Below are 15373 nucleotides of genomic sequence, written 5' to 3'. Positions count from 1 at the left end.
TAGTCTAGGTTATTCTCAAGGGAAGCATGACAAGCAGACTAGAAGGGGTTCTGCACAATTTCCTTGAGCACTTCCAGGGAATCAGAATTCTGACTGGCTTAGTTTAGAGTGACAAATGATTAAAATGCTTTCCCTTGTGTCACCACCTGGATCTTCAGAACTCCAAGAAGGGGAGGAACACAGCTCAGTGGTAGAACCTTTGTCTAACATGCACAAGATGCCCTGGGTTTCATCCCAGGATGAGAAAGAACAAAACAAGCAAAAGAGAACTCTTGAGAAGTTAAATTCATTCTGCCAAAATCTTGGTAACTCCTAAGTCCTCAGAATAGCCAATTCAGGAACCCAGATTTAAAAGATGAGCACACAGAAGTGGAGGGGAGACAGGGACAGCCACGTCCATGTCACTCTTTCATTATTCTACTCTAATCCCTAACAGAGTCTTAAATGATGTTACCGGCATTCAAGTGGAAATTAAATGGAATATTATTTTGCCACAGTCTGGAAAATTTCTGTCCCAGTGTCATCTGGCTAAAGAATAAAATCTATCTTAACCACCAGCTGAAAGGATCTAATCCCAGCTCACTGTGAATTTTCCCCATCTGAAAAAAAGAAAAGAAACTAACGCTACCTGATGAGTTTCCTTATTTTATTACCAGAGAAGGTAAGAGAAAGCTAGGAGAAATTCCACAAAAGCTTACAGAACACACCAAAAAGATTCACACAAATAAGAAATCTGTTATAGATAATATAACATATAAATATGATCTACTCACCACATTTAATACTCTCTGTCCTCACAGGGAGGCCAGTCTGTGCTGCAGCAATCAATTTCAGGGCAACGTAAAACTGGGTTGGTCCAAAATAGCCAACCCGCTTTGCACCACACAGTTCTGTGATCTGAAACAGACAAGAAAAATGATACTGAAAACCCCATTTCATCACAGGAAAAATGAGGCAAAGCTATATGATGAAACCTTGATGTTTTCACAGTAGAACTAACCAAAAACTACTCCCAGGAACCTACATGTACGCAATGGTCGAGTGTTTTCCCTCTAGTTTACAGAGAGGCTTTTGATTCAAATCATTAATTTCTGCCTACTCAAAATGTTTCAGAACTGGTTATTCCTCCTCTTTTGAAGACAAAAATAAAGATGACAAACGTTGGCTGTTCCTCTTATAAAAGAGAATGGATGACTTTTCAAGGGAGAAGGTTCTAATGTACAAAGTCTAGAAAGTCATTGGAGTGGAGAAAGAACAGATTAGTCATTACCACTACTTATGTGTTATCCCGGTTTGCCAGAATTGAATGTTAACTGGTCAAGAGCTAGGGATAAAACTCAGTGGCAGCATAATTACCTACCATGCACAAAGCCCTAGATTCAACCCCAGTGTCACAAAAATAAAGTTAATAAGTAAGGCCACTTCTTAGTAAATTACACCTCAGGTGCCCATTGCAGAGAAACAAAAAAGCACAATGCACATAAATACTTAACAGTACAGTAACTGATGGTACTGTTCTGTCCTCTATAATGAGTATCTTCCTTCACACCTAGACTGAACTCAACTATTTCTCTCCACAGATCCTTCCTAAACTCTTGGGTATAATAGTTTATTTTCCCAATGCATTCCAAAAGCACTCTATTCAAATGTCTAAAAATAACCATCCCAGGATACTTTGTCTTGGAAGTATTTCAAAAAAGGAAGAGAAGACAGAGCATGTGGGGAAATCGGGCAAAACCGAGAGTTAATAATTGTTGAAGCTAGGTTCATGACAGTTCATTCAAAGTTCTATACTGTCCATTCCACTCTTGTTCTCTCTTTCATTCTGCTTCCCTTCCCATTAACATGAATTCTCTTCAAGTCCAGGGACAACTTTTATTTTAACTTCTAACACAAAAAAATAGACACCCAAGATAAAATCAATTCTCAACCAAGCGAATGAAACTTACACTCAAAATAAAATGCAGGTGAGTTTGTCCACTACTATGAATACGTAAATTACACATCTTACGTTATAAATGAGGCTGTACATGAAAAACATGACCAAGAACATTCATGTAGTTTCAGCATCAAAATAGTTGTCTTATAGGATAACTCCTAATATAAATAACTGTAGTCCTTGGTGGGTGAACAAGTGAACTATATTTTATAAAGTGTATAATTACATTTCAAAAAGTATTAATGAAGGAGGTCACAAGATGTTTCAGCAGGCAGTGGCACCTATCAGAAAGCCTGACCACCTCAGTTTTATCCCCAGGATCTATATGAAGAAAGGAGAGAACCAACCCCTGTAGGCTGTTCTCTGAGCACCACACTTGCACGCCGTGACATGTGCGTCCATGCCACATGCACCCACATGTGAGAGAAATAAGTAAAATGTAATGAAAACACTTTTTAAAAAGTATGAATTTACTATCAAATTGACTTTGAGTTATTCCTTTACTGTAGCTACTATTTCAAACAAGGAAGTGTTTTACAATAGGTAACAGAAATTGCTGATAAAACTCATCAGGGTACTTTAAAACTCACCATATCTGACATCAGAAAACCACCTTATTTACATTTGGTTCTATATTTTAATGTATACTATTAGAATCACTGCACTTTAGCCAAAATAGGATAGACACATAGTACAGTCAGTCCTTAAGCCACTCTTGCTCTTTGTACCCCAAACCTCCTAGAGACATACCAAGACCTTTCTGAAATACACACGCTTCAAAGAAGAGAAAATAAATATAAAGCTCTGGAATTTACCTATGGAGTAGAGCCTCATCAGCCTGAGAATTTGCAACCCAAAAGACAGGCTGCTTTCAGAAGGGGTTTGCTGTTGTGTTGTTTTGTTGGTTTTATTCATTAAGATTCAAAGTAGTTTTTGGTTAATTTCTCCATAGAAAAGTTCTAAGGTATGGGTAGAAACATTTTAATGCTATCTAAAGTTAAGAAAGTGATATATCCAGCTACTGGATTAGCAGGAGATATTTCATAAGCTACCTCCTTCACCCCTCTTCTTTAGCTTACTCTAAACATGCACCACTCTGCTGGATCTTAGATTACAGACTGTACAGATTTCCAATATACAATGCAAACCTTCAGAGTAGGGTTTGTTTTCTCAGGTGGAAAGCAAGACATGGCAAAAAAGAATGGATGAGCTCAACTTCCTTGCAACTTACAGATGCACACTAAACTGGATATTGGATACAAATAGAAAAATTCACTGGCCATTTGGGAAGAATATGGACGCAGTTCCAGAAGGAGATCAAAGGTCACTAAAATAGCTTCCCGCCTACCTTTTTCTGTAAGGTTAAGTGACTATACTAAGTAGCCAGTCCACACATGTTCCAGTTTGGCCAAAATAATACTTTCTTTCCTAGATTTAAGGTAACAAAGTTTTTGAATAGTTCAGAGGTTTGACTCTGCTTCTCTTTTCCAAGTATTTTTAAAGGCCTCCACAAAAGAAGCCTATTTTTTTTTAATTTTTAGTAGGAGGGGCTAGAAGCAACCTCCAAGAAACTCTCCCCTCTCTCTCTGCCCCTCTCTCTCTCTGCTCCTCTCTCTCTGCCCCTCTCTCCCCTCCCCTATCTCCTGTCCCCTCTCCCCTGCAGCTAGTAAGTTCAGTCTCTGCTCTCACTTTACCAGTTTCATGTCCCGCTCTAGACTGTGTACCTTGACTCACCAGCATTCCCTCCACAGTTCCAAAGTGCTTCCCAGGCTCCTCGTGCCAAACCCCTCCATGTAAAATTCAGTCCTGAGTATGGCTTTTAAGGCCCTTCTATCTGATCCAAACCACCCTTTCAACGCCCCCCACCCTGATGTAAAGTAAGGCTGTAAGCACACCAGACACTAGTCTGTCTCTCAGTACCCATTCAGGAGTCCCCTACATAGAAACCAATTGTATCTTTGTTTCATTGCCAGCCAGGCTTGTACTTCAAGCTACCCAACAACTGATGTTAACTCTGAAACCTTATGCAATTCCATGACACTATGTTAGACTTTTCACTGCTGTGACAAAACCTGACACAAATAACTGAAGTGGGCAAGGCTTTCTTTCACTCAGCTTCAGTGACTTCAGTCCATTGTGGACAGCATATGAGGGCAAGAGATCCCATCAGGCAAAACAGCTCACTTCCGGCAAAGAAGAAGCAAAAGAAGGAAATGCACTATTTGTACTGTTAATCATTTCCATCCCACCCCATCCCATCTTGTCTTCCAGTGCCCAGCACAAGTCAGTGGTATGCTTTTATCGCGGCTGTTCCCTAGGAATCATACTTCACGATGTACACTTTTCTATTCAATGAATATCTACTGATTAGTTTATACAGCCAGCAGAAATGGACAGTTCATACTCACGTTGTAATTACTTTTATAAGTACCTGCTAAATTATTAGCTTTATCTATATACCATATAGGCAAGAGTTCCTACAAAAATATAAGAGATTTTGAACTGCTCTATTCCCTAATTATTCGGCTAGGAGAGTACTGGTTCAAACCTAACTGTTCACCCTTATTCATCGTAGCCATGAGATTTAGAATAGAGTATCTCAGTGATGCCTTGCCATTTTAGAGATCTGCTTTCTTGTGCTCAGTACACCCTAGTGGGTGTCAATTGGCGCATTCAATAACAACATGGAAGAGAATTTGAAGGGCACACTCATAGGTTGTATGTATTTTGGCCCCATAGGAGATGAACGAAGAGACAAATCAATTACATGCTGGCTTTCCCTTTCCCAGTCACTTATGCTTTCTAATGTCACCTCAGTAAGCCACTCAAGGAAAGATGAACTCCTATATCATATTGCTCAATATATCATACTACAGTATAAGCCCAAACCAAACAACCTCACTAAAGAAGGAGCACACAAGCAAGACAGAAGATCTTATTGATCTTTTCCTATGCTTTATGCATAGTAATATAATATACATTAAATAACATAATAGAATGCCCCTAGCTATATACAAATAAAGCTCCCAGGTCAAAAAGTTAAGTGAGATATTCAAGGTCTCAAATTCAAAGCCAGCATCAAACTACATGTGATAAGGCTCACACTCTGTTCATTACATCAGGGTTGGAAAACTACTGCTGCTCATGGGCAAACCAGCCCACTTCCTGATACAGTACACAAGCTGAAAATGGCCTTTACACATGATCATTTTGCAACCCGTTTGACAATGGCAAATAGTAACTTAGAATTTCATTAAGGAAAATGTTATCCCTGAAACATTAATTTCATTCTTCTTACAAGTAGCTGTAAATTATTCTTCTGAAGTAGCTTTGCTGAGAATGAGCATATGTGGTAACATGCCTATAATGCATCAGCCAGGTGGTGATGGCACACACCTCTAATCTCTCCCCACCCAGGGAACTAATGAGGCAGAGGCAGGTGGGTCTCTGTGAGTTGGAGGGCAGCCTAGTCTACAGAGTTAGTTCCAGGACAGCCGAAACTACATAGAGAAACCCTGTCTCAAAAAAAAAAAAAAGTAAAAAATAAAATATCCTAAATCTCATGTAAATGAGCTATAAACAGGTCATCTAGAAATCCATTAATAATTTCAAAATAGCATTCAAGGTTGAGGGATAGGGCCACCCACTCATCTCCAAATTTTAACCAAGAATGGCTCCTGTCGAAAGGAAATACAGGGACAAAGAGTGGAGCAGAGACTGAAGGAAAGGCCATCCAGAAACCTGGGGATCCATCCCATCCGCAGACACCAAACTCAGTCACTATTGCTGATGCCAAAAGTGCTTGCTGACAGGAGCCTGATAGCTGTCCCCTGAGAGGCTCTGCCAGAGCCTGACCAATACAGATGTGGATGCTCACAGCCAACCATAGGGCTGAGCATGAGGACCCCAACGGTGGAGTTAGGGAAAGGACTGAAGAAGCTGAAGGGGTTTGCAACACCATAGGAAGAACAACAATACCAACCAACCAGACCCCCCAGAACTCCCAGGGACTAACCACCAACCGAAGAGTACACATGGGGGGACCCATGGCTCCAGCTGCTTATGTAGCAGAGATGGCTGTATCTAGCATAAATGGGAGGAGAGGCCCTTGGTCCTGTGGAGACTTGATGCTCCAACATAGGGGAATGCTAGGGCAGTGAGGCGGGAGTGGGTGGGTGAGTGGGGGAGAGGATGGGATGGGATTGGAGGTTTGTGAGGGAAAACCAGGAAGGGGGATAACATTTGAAATGTAAATAATGTAAATGTAAAAATGTAAGTAAACAAAATAGCCAACTTTAAAGAAAATATCACACTCTGAAGAGTGACGTGGAAGAAAAAGGACTATGTTGAGAGCTTCTACTTTTGCAGATATAGCTAAAGAGTGAGTGACCTTTCTGGTAGAGGAGTAGGAAAAGAAATAGTTACTGTCAGACTCCTGGTGTCTACATGTAATGAAGGCAACAGTACATATGGCTTCTACTTGGCATGAGTAGTAGATGTGGCTTAGGGCTTTGTTTCCAGCAAGCCGGAACCCCACCTCCACCCCCACCCCTACCCTGTTTCTGCAGCTCTAAATGATCTGTGACTTACTTAAACCCTTATCCTTTTTGGCTTGCCCTAGAGTGAGTTCTGTTGTTTTCTGTAAAAGATCACCAACTAACAAGGAATGAAGAAGTACTCGGGATCCTCAGTTTACCTTAGGATAAACTGAGACAATGACATGGTGCTCAGCAATTACCATGGCGGGGATCAGATCACTTGCAGGGTGTGAACGCACACAGTTTAAAGATAAGCCATCTCTGTAAGTTGAAGCTTACAAAAGTGTCTGCTGGCTGCCTCTAGAATCAAGAGCACAGGAAGAAGCAACGGTTTACTCTATATTATTGTATATCTTGTACATTTTGAATCACGTTTTCAAAATTTAGTAAACTACAAAGAGCAAGAGACAAAATCAAACATCATGTCAGCAAGAAGTGTCATAGAAATAAACCAGAAACATTCCCATTCCATCTGCTATTAAGTGCAACTTCAGAATGAAGTGTCCACTGGGACAAGGCTTCAAGGGTTCGCACTCATCAAGCCCAGACTTCATTCACAAGCATGGGGCTCTTTTCTCTGAACTAAGGCTAACTGATGCTTTACACTGTGTTGACAGTTCAGAGAACTGATGAGCTTAGGGTTCTGATCTCATCTATTAGAATAAAGCATTCCAACTAGATAGAGTGTAAGGCTCTGTCACGTTCCCCAAACACTGTATGCTTATGAGTAAAATCTAAAAGGAGGGTTTTAACCTTATGCTCTGGTACTTATAACTTCCATCTTGCATTATGGTTCTCAGTATGCCTATTACAGGCTCCTACAAGGATGAAACTCTCTCAAGGTTAAGTTTTGCATTTTTAATTTTTTGTGTACACAGACAGAGGTAAGAGAACAACTTTCACAAGTTGGTTCTCACCTTCCTCTTGTTTCTGAGGCAGTCTCTCTCGTTGCTCCTGTACTCACTGGATCCTCCAGGCTAGCTGATCTTCTGGGCAATTCTTCTATGTCTACCTCCCATGTCAAGGTAAGAATGTTGGCGATACTCATGTTTGGCACTGCATCCAGCCACTATGAGGATCCTGGGAACTGAGCTCAGGTCACCAGTCTTATGCAGTAAGTGCTTTTATCCAAGAAACACCTTCCTGTCCACAAGTCTTGCATCTTAAAATCATCTTTCCCTTTCCCAAAGTACTCATACTATTAACTTGTCGGGCTAACAAAATAAATATACTAATTACATTTTTAATTCTTCATGGCATGATGAAAAAACCCCACATGTGGTGTCTTACATCTTTGGAGAACAAACTGTATAACTATCAACTAAAGCAAATAAATATATTTTTTAACCTTATGTAACTAGAAGATGTATTTATTAAATATTTTCCTTAGTATACAAAATAATGATTTTCAATTATGACTTTTCATAATCTTTATTATTGTATCTTATTCTTACTCACCCACGATTACCCTCCCCCATCCCTCCTCCCTCTACCTTATTGGTCTCCAACCACCTCTAATATAGTTCCTCCTTCTGTTTTAGTGTGTGTGTGTGTGTGTGTGTGTGTGTGTGTGTGTGTGTGTGTGTGTGTGTGTATTTAAATCAGGATTCTGCATATGAGATAAAACATGTACTGTTTGGCTTGTGTCATTTAACATGATCTGTTATATTTGGCAATCAATTAACATGATTGCTATTTCATCCTACGAATGTCATAATTTCGTTCTTCTTTACAATTAGGAAAAATGTCATTGTATGTATGTATCCTGTTTTCTTTCTCCACTCCCCTGTTGATGACTAATGTACATTTGGACTGACTGTATAACTTGGCTATTGTGAAGAGTGCAGCAATGAACACTGATTTACATTCCTTTGAGCATAGTCTCATAAGTTGGGTATGGTTGAGTCATACAGCAGTTCTGTTTTTAGTTCTCTTTTAATTTCTTAATTTATTTTCATATCTATGTGCACATTCATGTGTCATGATACACATGTGGAATTCAGAAGACTTTCAATGTTCTCCTTCTACCCTGTGGATCTAAGGGATTGGCCTCAGGTCATCAGGTGCAGGGTTAATGGAGTCCCGAGTCCACTGTGCCACAGGGCTCAGGCCACTCAGGAGGCAGGACACAGGAAGTTTGACCACGCTTACCCCATGCCACAACCACCAGGCCAGTGTTGGCTGTAGGAAGCCACAGGACACCACTCCAGGGGTGGGGAAGAGCAGGAACTCTGCCTGTGGTACAGGACACAGCCAGAGCTGGCTCCGATGTCCCCAAGCCTGCAAGGAGACCAGGGCCATCAGGTTCTCAGGCTCTTGGCTACCCAGGCTCTACTGGGATGCCACAGAAGAGCTGAGAACGGAGTAGGAGGACACTCAGACTAGATCTATCCCAGGAACAGGGGTAATGAGGGGAACCCTCTGGCTGGTCCTGCGGGGGAGAGTCTTTGGCTGGATGGTAGCCAGGCTGTAGGCTTGGTGGCCTTGGTGGCTGGGAATGCAGGGAGGCTTTCACGGGAGATTAGGCAGCAGCTCTGTGGGGAAGGCCTTCTCCATGGCTCCCCCACAGCAGATCCCAATGAAAAGACACAGTCTGTGGTTTTAAGGTGTTTTTTTTGTCATGGCAAAAAGTGGATGAGTAAAGCCGTACCCCACTTCTCAGGGTGGGCCTGAGATTAAATACCTTTTGTAGGGAGGAGTGTCTGGGAAGAAAAAGTTATTGGCTAAGCCTCCAGGCCTTTGGTTCCCTCATTACAATGGATATCTCTGCCTTGAACCTATGTGACCTATGGTCATATACTCTACCTGTAGAGGGACTTGGGGCGCTGCCCTTAAGTGAATGATGGCCACAAATCTATGGAGGGCTGCGGCTAGGGACAGGCCTGGTTTCGTGGGAGTAAGCTGAAATGTCTACGGTCCCTTTCAGGCTCACCAGGATTTCAAACCTCCTCAACCGGGAACCAGGATGCCTTTCGCAGGAACCAGGGTGTCTTTCACAGTCCCACAATCAGGGTTAACACTGGGTATCTTTACCCAAGGAGCTATCTTGAAGTCCTATTTTTGGCTCTTTTTAGTTCCTACCATTTTATTAACCATTACTTGTCTTCTGATTTGTTGAAGTAGTTAAGTCAAACAACACTTGCCACACTTGTTAAAGTGGCTACCCATGAAAACTCCAGCACCACATTCATCAGAAGGAACTCTCAATCCAGGCCATTTTCATCCGCCTTATCCATTGCCGCAAAGCCAGCTTAACCTTCTTTCTCCTCTGTTCATTCTGCTCGGGAGGACTGTAAAACCTCTTCCTCTTCTCAGCACCACCACGAAATCTCAACACAAGATAAAGGACGGCCTCCTCCTGAATGTTGTACTCAAAGTACAACCATCTTCTAACTGCTTGCCAACAAAGAGCAGCCTTGGCTCATCAGGGGGAATGGCTTCCTAAGCATGGGTCCTGGCTTTCCATTTTTCTACAGTGTTTGAGGGTTCAACCTAGACCATGATGGTCTTCCCCATGAGGGTCTTTATGAAAAACTGTATCTTAGCAGCAGTTCCACTGCAGAAGGCAGATCAAAAAAGTAATTTTTAGCCTTTTAAGGAACCTCTACACTGCTTTCCACAGTGGTCACACCAGTTTACATTCCTTCTAGTAGTAAATAAGGGTTCCTCTTTACCACATCCTTGCCAGGATTTACTTATCATTTGTTTTCTTGATAACCTACTCTGCCACTGTGAGATGAAATCTCAATGTTTTCATTTGCACATTTTTTAAAATATTTACTATTTACTTGAATTTCTTCTTTTGATAACTACCTTTCATTTTTCTATCCATTGAATGATTTGAGTAGTTTGGTGTTTAATTTTTGGAAATATTTATAGATTGTAGAAATTAATTCCCTGCCGTATGTACAGCTGGAAAAGATTGTCCTCCCCGTCTCTATTTTAAAAGGAAAATTTAAAAAGGATAGCTGCATAAATTCACAAATGCAATGGCGGGCCAACAGAAAAACGCAAGAGCCATGGGTGAGCCGAGGTGGTATATACCTATAATCCCAGCACTCAGGTAGAGACAGGGGGATCAAGAGCCATGGGTGAGCCGAGGTGGTATATCCCTATAATCCCAGCACTCAGGTAGAGACAGGGGGATCAAGAGCCATGGGTGAGCCGAGGTGGTATATACCTATAATCCCAGCACTCAGGTAGAGACAGGGGGATCAAGAGTTCAAGGTCATCCTTAGCTACATGGATGGGAAAGCTAAAGATTACAAATAGCATAACCCTCCAAAAGCCAGGTAGAACACAGCTCCAATCACAGGGCTCCCAAGTGGGAGGAAAAGAAGCAGAAACTTCATCCACAAGTAATCCAGGTGAGGTGGTCTTAGTGAAAGGAAACACAGGACAATCCCACAAGCCTCAAATCTAGTTGTCGGTTTTGATGAGACTGGGTCTTCCAGAAATGGGTCAGTAATAGAGAGGTAATCCCATTTTGTATTCTATATGACTTGGAAGGTAATGTGGTCAGCTGCCATCTTGAAAAAGAGCCTTCTGTTTTAAACTGAGCTGCCCTGGAAGGATGTAAAAAAAATGGAAATAGCAAGTCAGATCACTCAAACTAAACCTATCATGGCCCAGGGGTAAGAAATAGACCTCATAGGTAATTATGGGGAGTTTGAGAACCACATATTAAGCTTGAAAGTCCAGGCTGCATGAGGCTCAGCTCAGCAGGAAACAACCCTCACCTTCTGTAGCCAAGAACAGATTCCATCAACAGAGAATAATCTACAGTTTGATATCCATGAGTCTGAGGTCAGCAGGTGGATCAAGCTCTGGAGACAAGTATTTGCTATTCACTGCTATAGAACTCAAGAACTCTTAACTGTATCCACCAGCAGGCTGGTTCATTAGGAGTTCTTGAAAGTAAGAAGACAGAACCCCTTGTGTGTACAGATCTCACTGTAGAGATTACTTTCCACACTCTCAACATACCTAAGAGACACTCCACAACAGGATACTAGATCCTTCAAGGAGGTACTGTCTAGGGACTCTTGGAAGAATGAAGAGAACCTGCACAGCTCATAGACCATAAAGGTAAGCATGACAGTAAAGAAAAGAAACTACCAAACTGAAGACAGGTATGATGGACTTCAGACAGGTATCCAATACAGGCTTTGGAGCAAAGTCACATGGTCTCATGCAGCCAAGGCGGGGCTTAAATTTGGGATACTCCAGCTTTTACCTCCCCCTCATGTTTTGGGATTACAAATGTAGACTATGCTTGACCCTATGGTAGCTTTTTTCTTTTGCACCTAATATGAGGAGAATGGGGACTGATGTGATGATAACATTGATGATGAGGTTCTCTTGTGACTTTTTTTAACCAGGCCTTCTTTGACAAGCTGATGCCTTGGCTTTCCAAGCTGCCCAGGTGGACGCAATGAAGTGGGCACTCATCACTACAAATTCAGGGGTTCCTCAGAGCTGGCACATGCCAAGGAAGAAATAGGATCCAACCACACAAAGGTTAGCAAAGGGGAAGGTAGGCCATGACATGAAGTGCCAAGTCACAAAGGGCCGTCTCCATCAATTTAGAAGAATAGCAGGCTCCACAGTAATAAGTAAAATTTACCAAAGACAAACTGTGCCAGGCACTTGGCCTAAATACCAGGAACTAATGAAATGAAGAAAACACAATATATACACATAAGCAATCTTGACACCAGAACTGAATTAAAATGCAATTATAGCACAGAGTACAAGAGAAAATTACTTTCAGGATTCTGGCTTAAGTTTCAGGGCTTTGCAAATCACAGAAAGTTCTGTGCAGCTGGAAGCAGAGAAGTCTCAGGTGAATGCAAATGAACTGCCAGAATTATATAAAGCTTCTGCTGGTTCTGGCAACCCAGACGTAACTAACAAGCCAAAGGATTAGTGTTGCAGATAGTTCGTTTTCTGACATTTTTAGTGCTTTTCAAAAGTAAAAAGCCAGGCTTATAGTGCATGACTTTCATCACAGCACTCAGGAAGCTAAGACAGGAAGATCACCATAAATAGGAGGTCAGTTTGGGCTACATGGTTAATTCCAGGCTAGCTTGAGCTACAGAACAAGACCCTGTCTCAAAAGATAAAAAAAAAGAGGCAGTCACAGTGATGCATGCCTTTAGTTCCAACACTGGAGGCAAAGTCAGGCAGATCTCTATGAGTTTGAGCCCAGCCTGGTCTACATAGTTCCAGGACAGCCAGAACTACACGCTTAGATAGATAGACAGACACACATACACACACACACACACACACACACACACACACACACAGAGACAGAGACAGAGACAGAGACAGAGAGACAGAGAGACAGACAGAGAGAGGCAGACAGTCAATAAAAATTAAAATTATAGTTTCAGGTTATTTGAAATTTTCCCAAGTTGATTTCAATACATTCTATATTTTGTGCATATTATTTTAGGCATTTTTTCAAAGAAACTAATGCTTTAATAAGAATAGTTAATAAATCCAGACATTTCTAATGAATGGATCACTAATATTATACAAAGATCTTTGTCATGCTGAGAGAATAAATAAATGCAAGTTCAGTCTAGATTATAAGAAGTTCTACTCGACCACAAATTCAAATAGACTGGAAGCTTCTAGCGTGGAGCTAAACATATTTTAGAAACACCAAACTTAGATGAGCTAAGTGATCTGACTTCAATTATTTGGCTTCTTTGTCAAGCTCCAGATAAAGGCCTTCTCCAGATGTTACAATAACAAACACACCTCTCGACTTCCTGACATCTTAGCACTATCCTCTCCAACCCCTGAAGAGCCCAGTGGCACTAAATTGGATAAGGAACTTCTTCCATATTTGGGATCATTCTCGCCAATAGCAGGGTCTCATGAAAAGCAGAAAACTCCAGTCCTTTATATCACCATGACATAACCACATGGACGTAAGTGTAGCTCAGTGGCACGAGATCTAATCTTAGGAAGTTGGTCACTAGGAAAGTATCAGCTAAGGGTATAAGACAAGCAGAGAGATGAGAGCAAAGCCAAGTCCCAAAGTGTTGAAATAGTTGTGGCATGGGGGATTTTGTTGTGGAATTGGCTAGGTTATTAACTGTGGGATTAGTTGATGCAATGTAGCCATTAAATCCATATATTATTTGTTTCATTGAGATGACAAAATATTATGACAAAAGCAACCTAAGGAAGGGTTTATTGGGGCTTGAAGTTTGAGGGTGCAATCCATCAGGACAGGGAGTCATTTTTACAGGTATATAAGGCAACTGACTGGTCACTGTGTATCCACAGTCAGGAAGCAGAGAGAGATGAGTGCAGGAGTTGCCTGGGTGATTCTAAATACTATCAAGTTGGCAGTCAAGACTGACCACCATAGTGGCAGAGTGCTTCCCTAGTAGGTATGAGGCCCTAGGCACCATCCTTTCAGTACCACAAAACAAACAATAAATAAAAACAAGTGTCACATGAACCAAATCCATTGTGCAACTAGTCAACCGATGGGCTCGCTAAAGTATATATTATTCCGTTCCTATGGGTAGGACACTATGGAATGAATGCAGTGTCTTTGGGCCCAGTAACAGAAGATAAACTATTCCTACCTCAGTAGCCAGAGGTACATGCAAGTTAGGCCCACTATTTCTAAATGTCCACCAGCATATATCTACGAAGGTAAACAAGGGCTGGGGTACAGCCTCAGAAGTGTTTCTTAACAGAATATGGAAACATACTACGAATCTGGCCTCATCCACTGTGTTGACATTCTTCTTTTGGCTGTCCAGCATCAGAATATTCTCATTATCCATGAAGTTGTTCACTTGCTTTCAACTAAATAAGCTAAAACTGTCAGATACTTTCTTTTGGGCAAGTGTGGTGCTAGGGAATAGAATCTGTAGCCTTCTGCATGGTACACAAGGACTCTATTCCCAATCCACGTCCTCAGTCCAAATATTTTCCTAGTTTCTTCAAACTCAATGTCTGGCTACAGGACAAACCTTGGCCAGATACCATTCAGATGGGCTTTTGAATTCTTGATACAAAGTATAAAAAGCAGTTGACTGTGACACCAGGCTCCAACGCCTGTGCACTAAAAGTAATAATCCTGTCGTAGTGGGGGCATTCTAGACTCACGCTCTAGAAGACCAGCACCCTCACTGGGTCAGTTCTATGGTGTGATCAGCTTGTAGTTCTGACCCTACTGCCCTTTATGTGTGCAGCTTTTCAAACATGCTCTGAAGCTTTCCTAGAGAAAGGTAGACTATGGGAAATCCTGCTAATAGTTCCTTTTCTCCTCCAATTAGCCACAATTATTTCTAGATGATGTTAGTAAGAATGTTGGGAGTGACAGAAAATAGTTTAAAGCTGAGCCTTGATTATCCAAGAGCTTCTAAACCTGGCTATATGAACTATGAACCACTGTATCACCCCCAAATTACCTTTTCAGTTCAAAATTCTGAGGCTTGGTAATTTGGGCTGAGTTCAGCTGGGCAACTCTGCTGTTCTGGGCCAAGTGCCCCTGATCTCAGGTGGGTTCATTTATGCTTCTGCAGGTGGCTATTGGGTTGGCTTGGTGCCGCTATTTTCCTCCACATGGTCTCTCTTCCCACAGCCCATGCCTGTGGCTTTTTCCACATAGTGGCAGAGCTCCCAAAGCAGTAAGAAACTGAAATGATTCTCATGCCTGGGATCAAAGTCCACATGGGTCACTTTTACCGTAATCTATGGTCAACCCAAGTTGCAAGGCTAGTCAGGATGTTGAGGTTTAGGAATAAGCTCCACCTGATTGATGAGAAGCGGTGCAAGGCATTGGAATACATTTTGTAATCTACCTCACCTGATGAATATGTAAAGAAGACAATGGGAATTTGTCACAATAGAATTAATC

General features: G+C 41.6%; 1 protein-coding gene across 1 annotated transcript in view; it reads right to left on the bottom strand.

The window, feature by feature from the left end:
- Positions 1-707: 707 nt before the first annotated feature.
- Positions 708-15373, bottom strand: part of LOC116889066 (ralBP1-associated Eps domain-containing protein 2-like) — a 70367-nt gene continuing 55701 nt past the window's right edge. Inside the window, exon 3 of the mRNA XM_032890250.1 lies at positions 708-897. Coding sequence (XP_032746141.1) covers positions 766-897 — 132 coding nt within the window. The 3' untranslated portion in view covers positions 708-765. The remainder of the gene's footprint in view (positions 898-15373) is intronic.

The sequence above is a fragment of the Rattus rattus genome, chromosome X (genome assembly GCF_011064425.1).
Source record: "Rattus rattus isolate New Zealand chromosome X, Rrattus_CSIRO_v1, whole genome shotgun sequence".
NCBI classification, from domain to species: Eukaryota; Metazoa; Chordata; class Mammalia; order Rodentia; family Muridae; genus Rattus; species Rattus rattus.
Note: the sequence above shows the minus strand (reverse complement) of the source record. Positions and strands in the feature narration are given on the sequence as shown.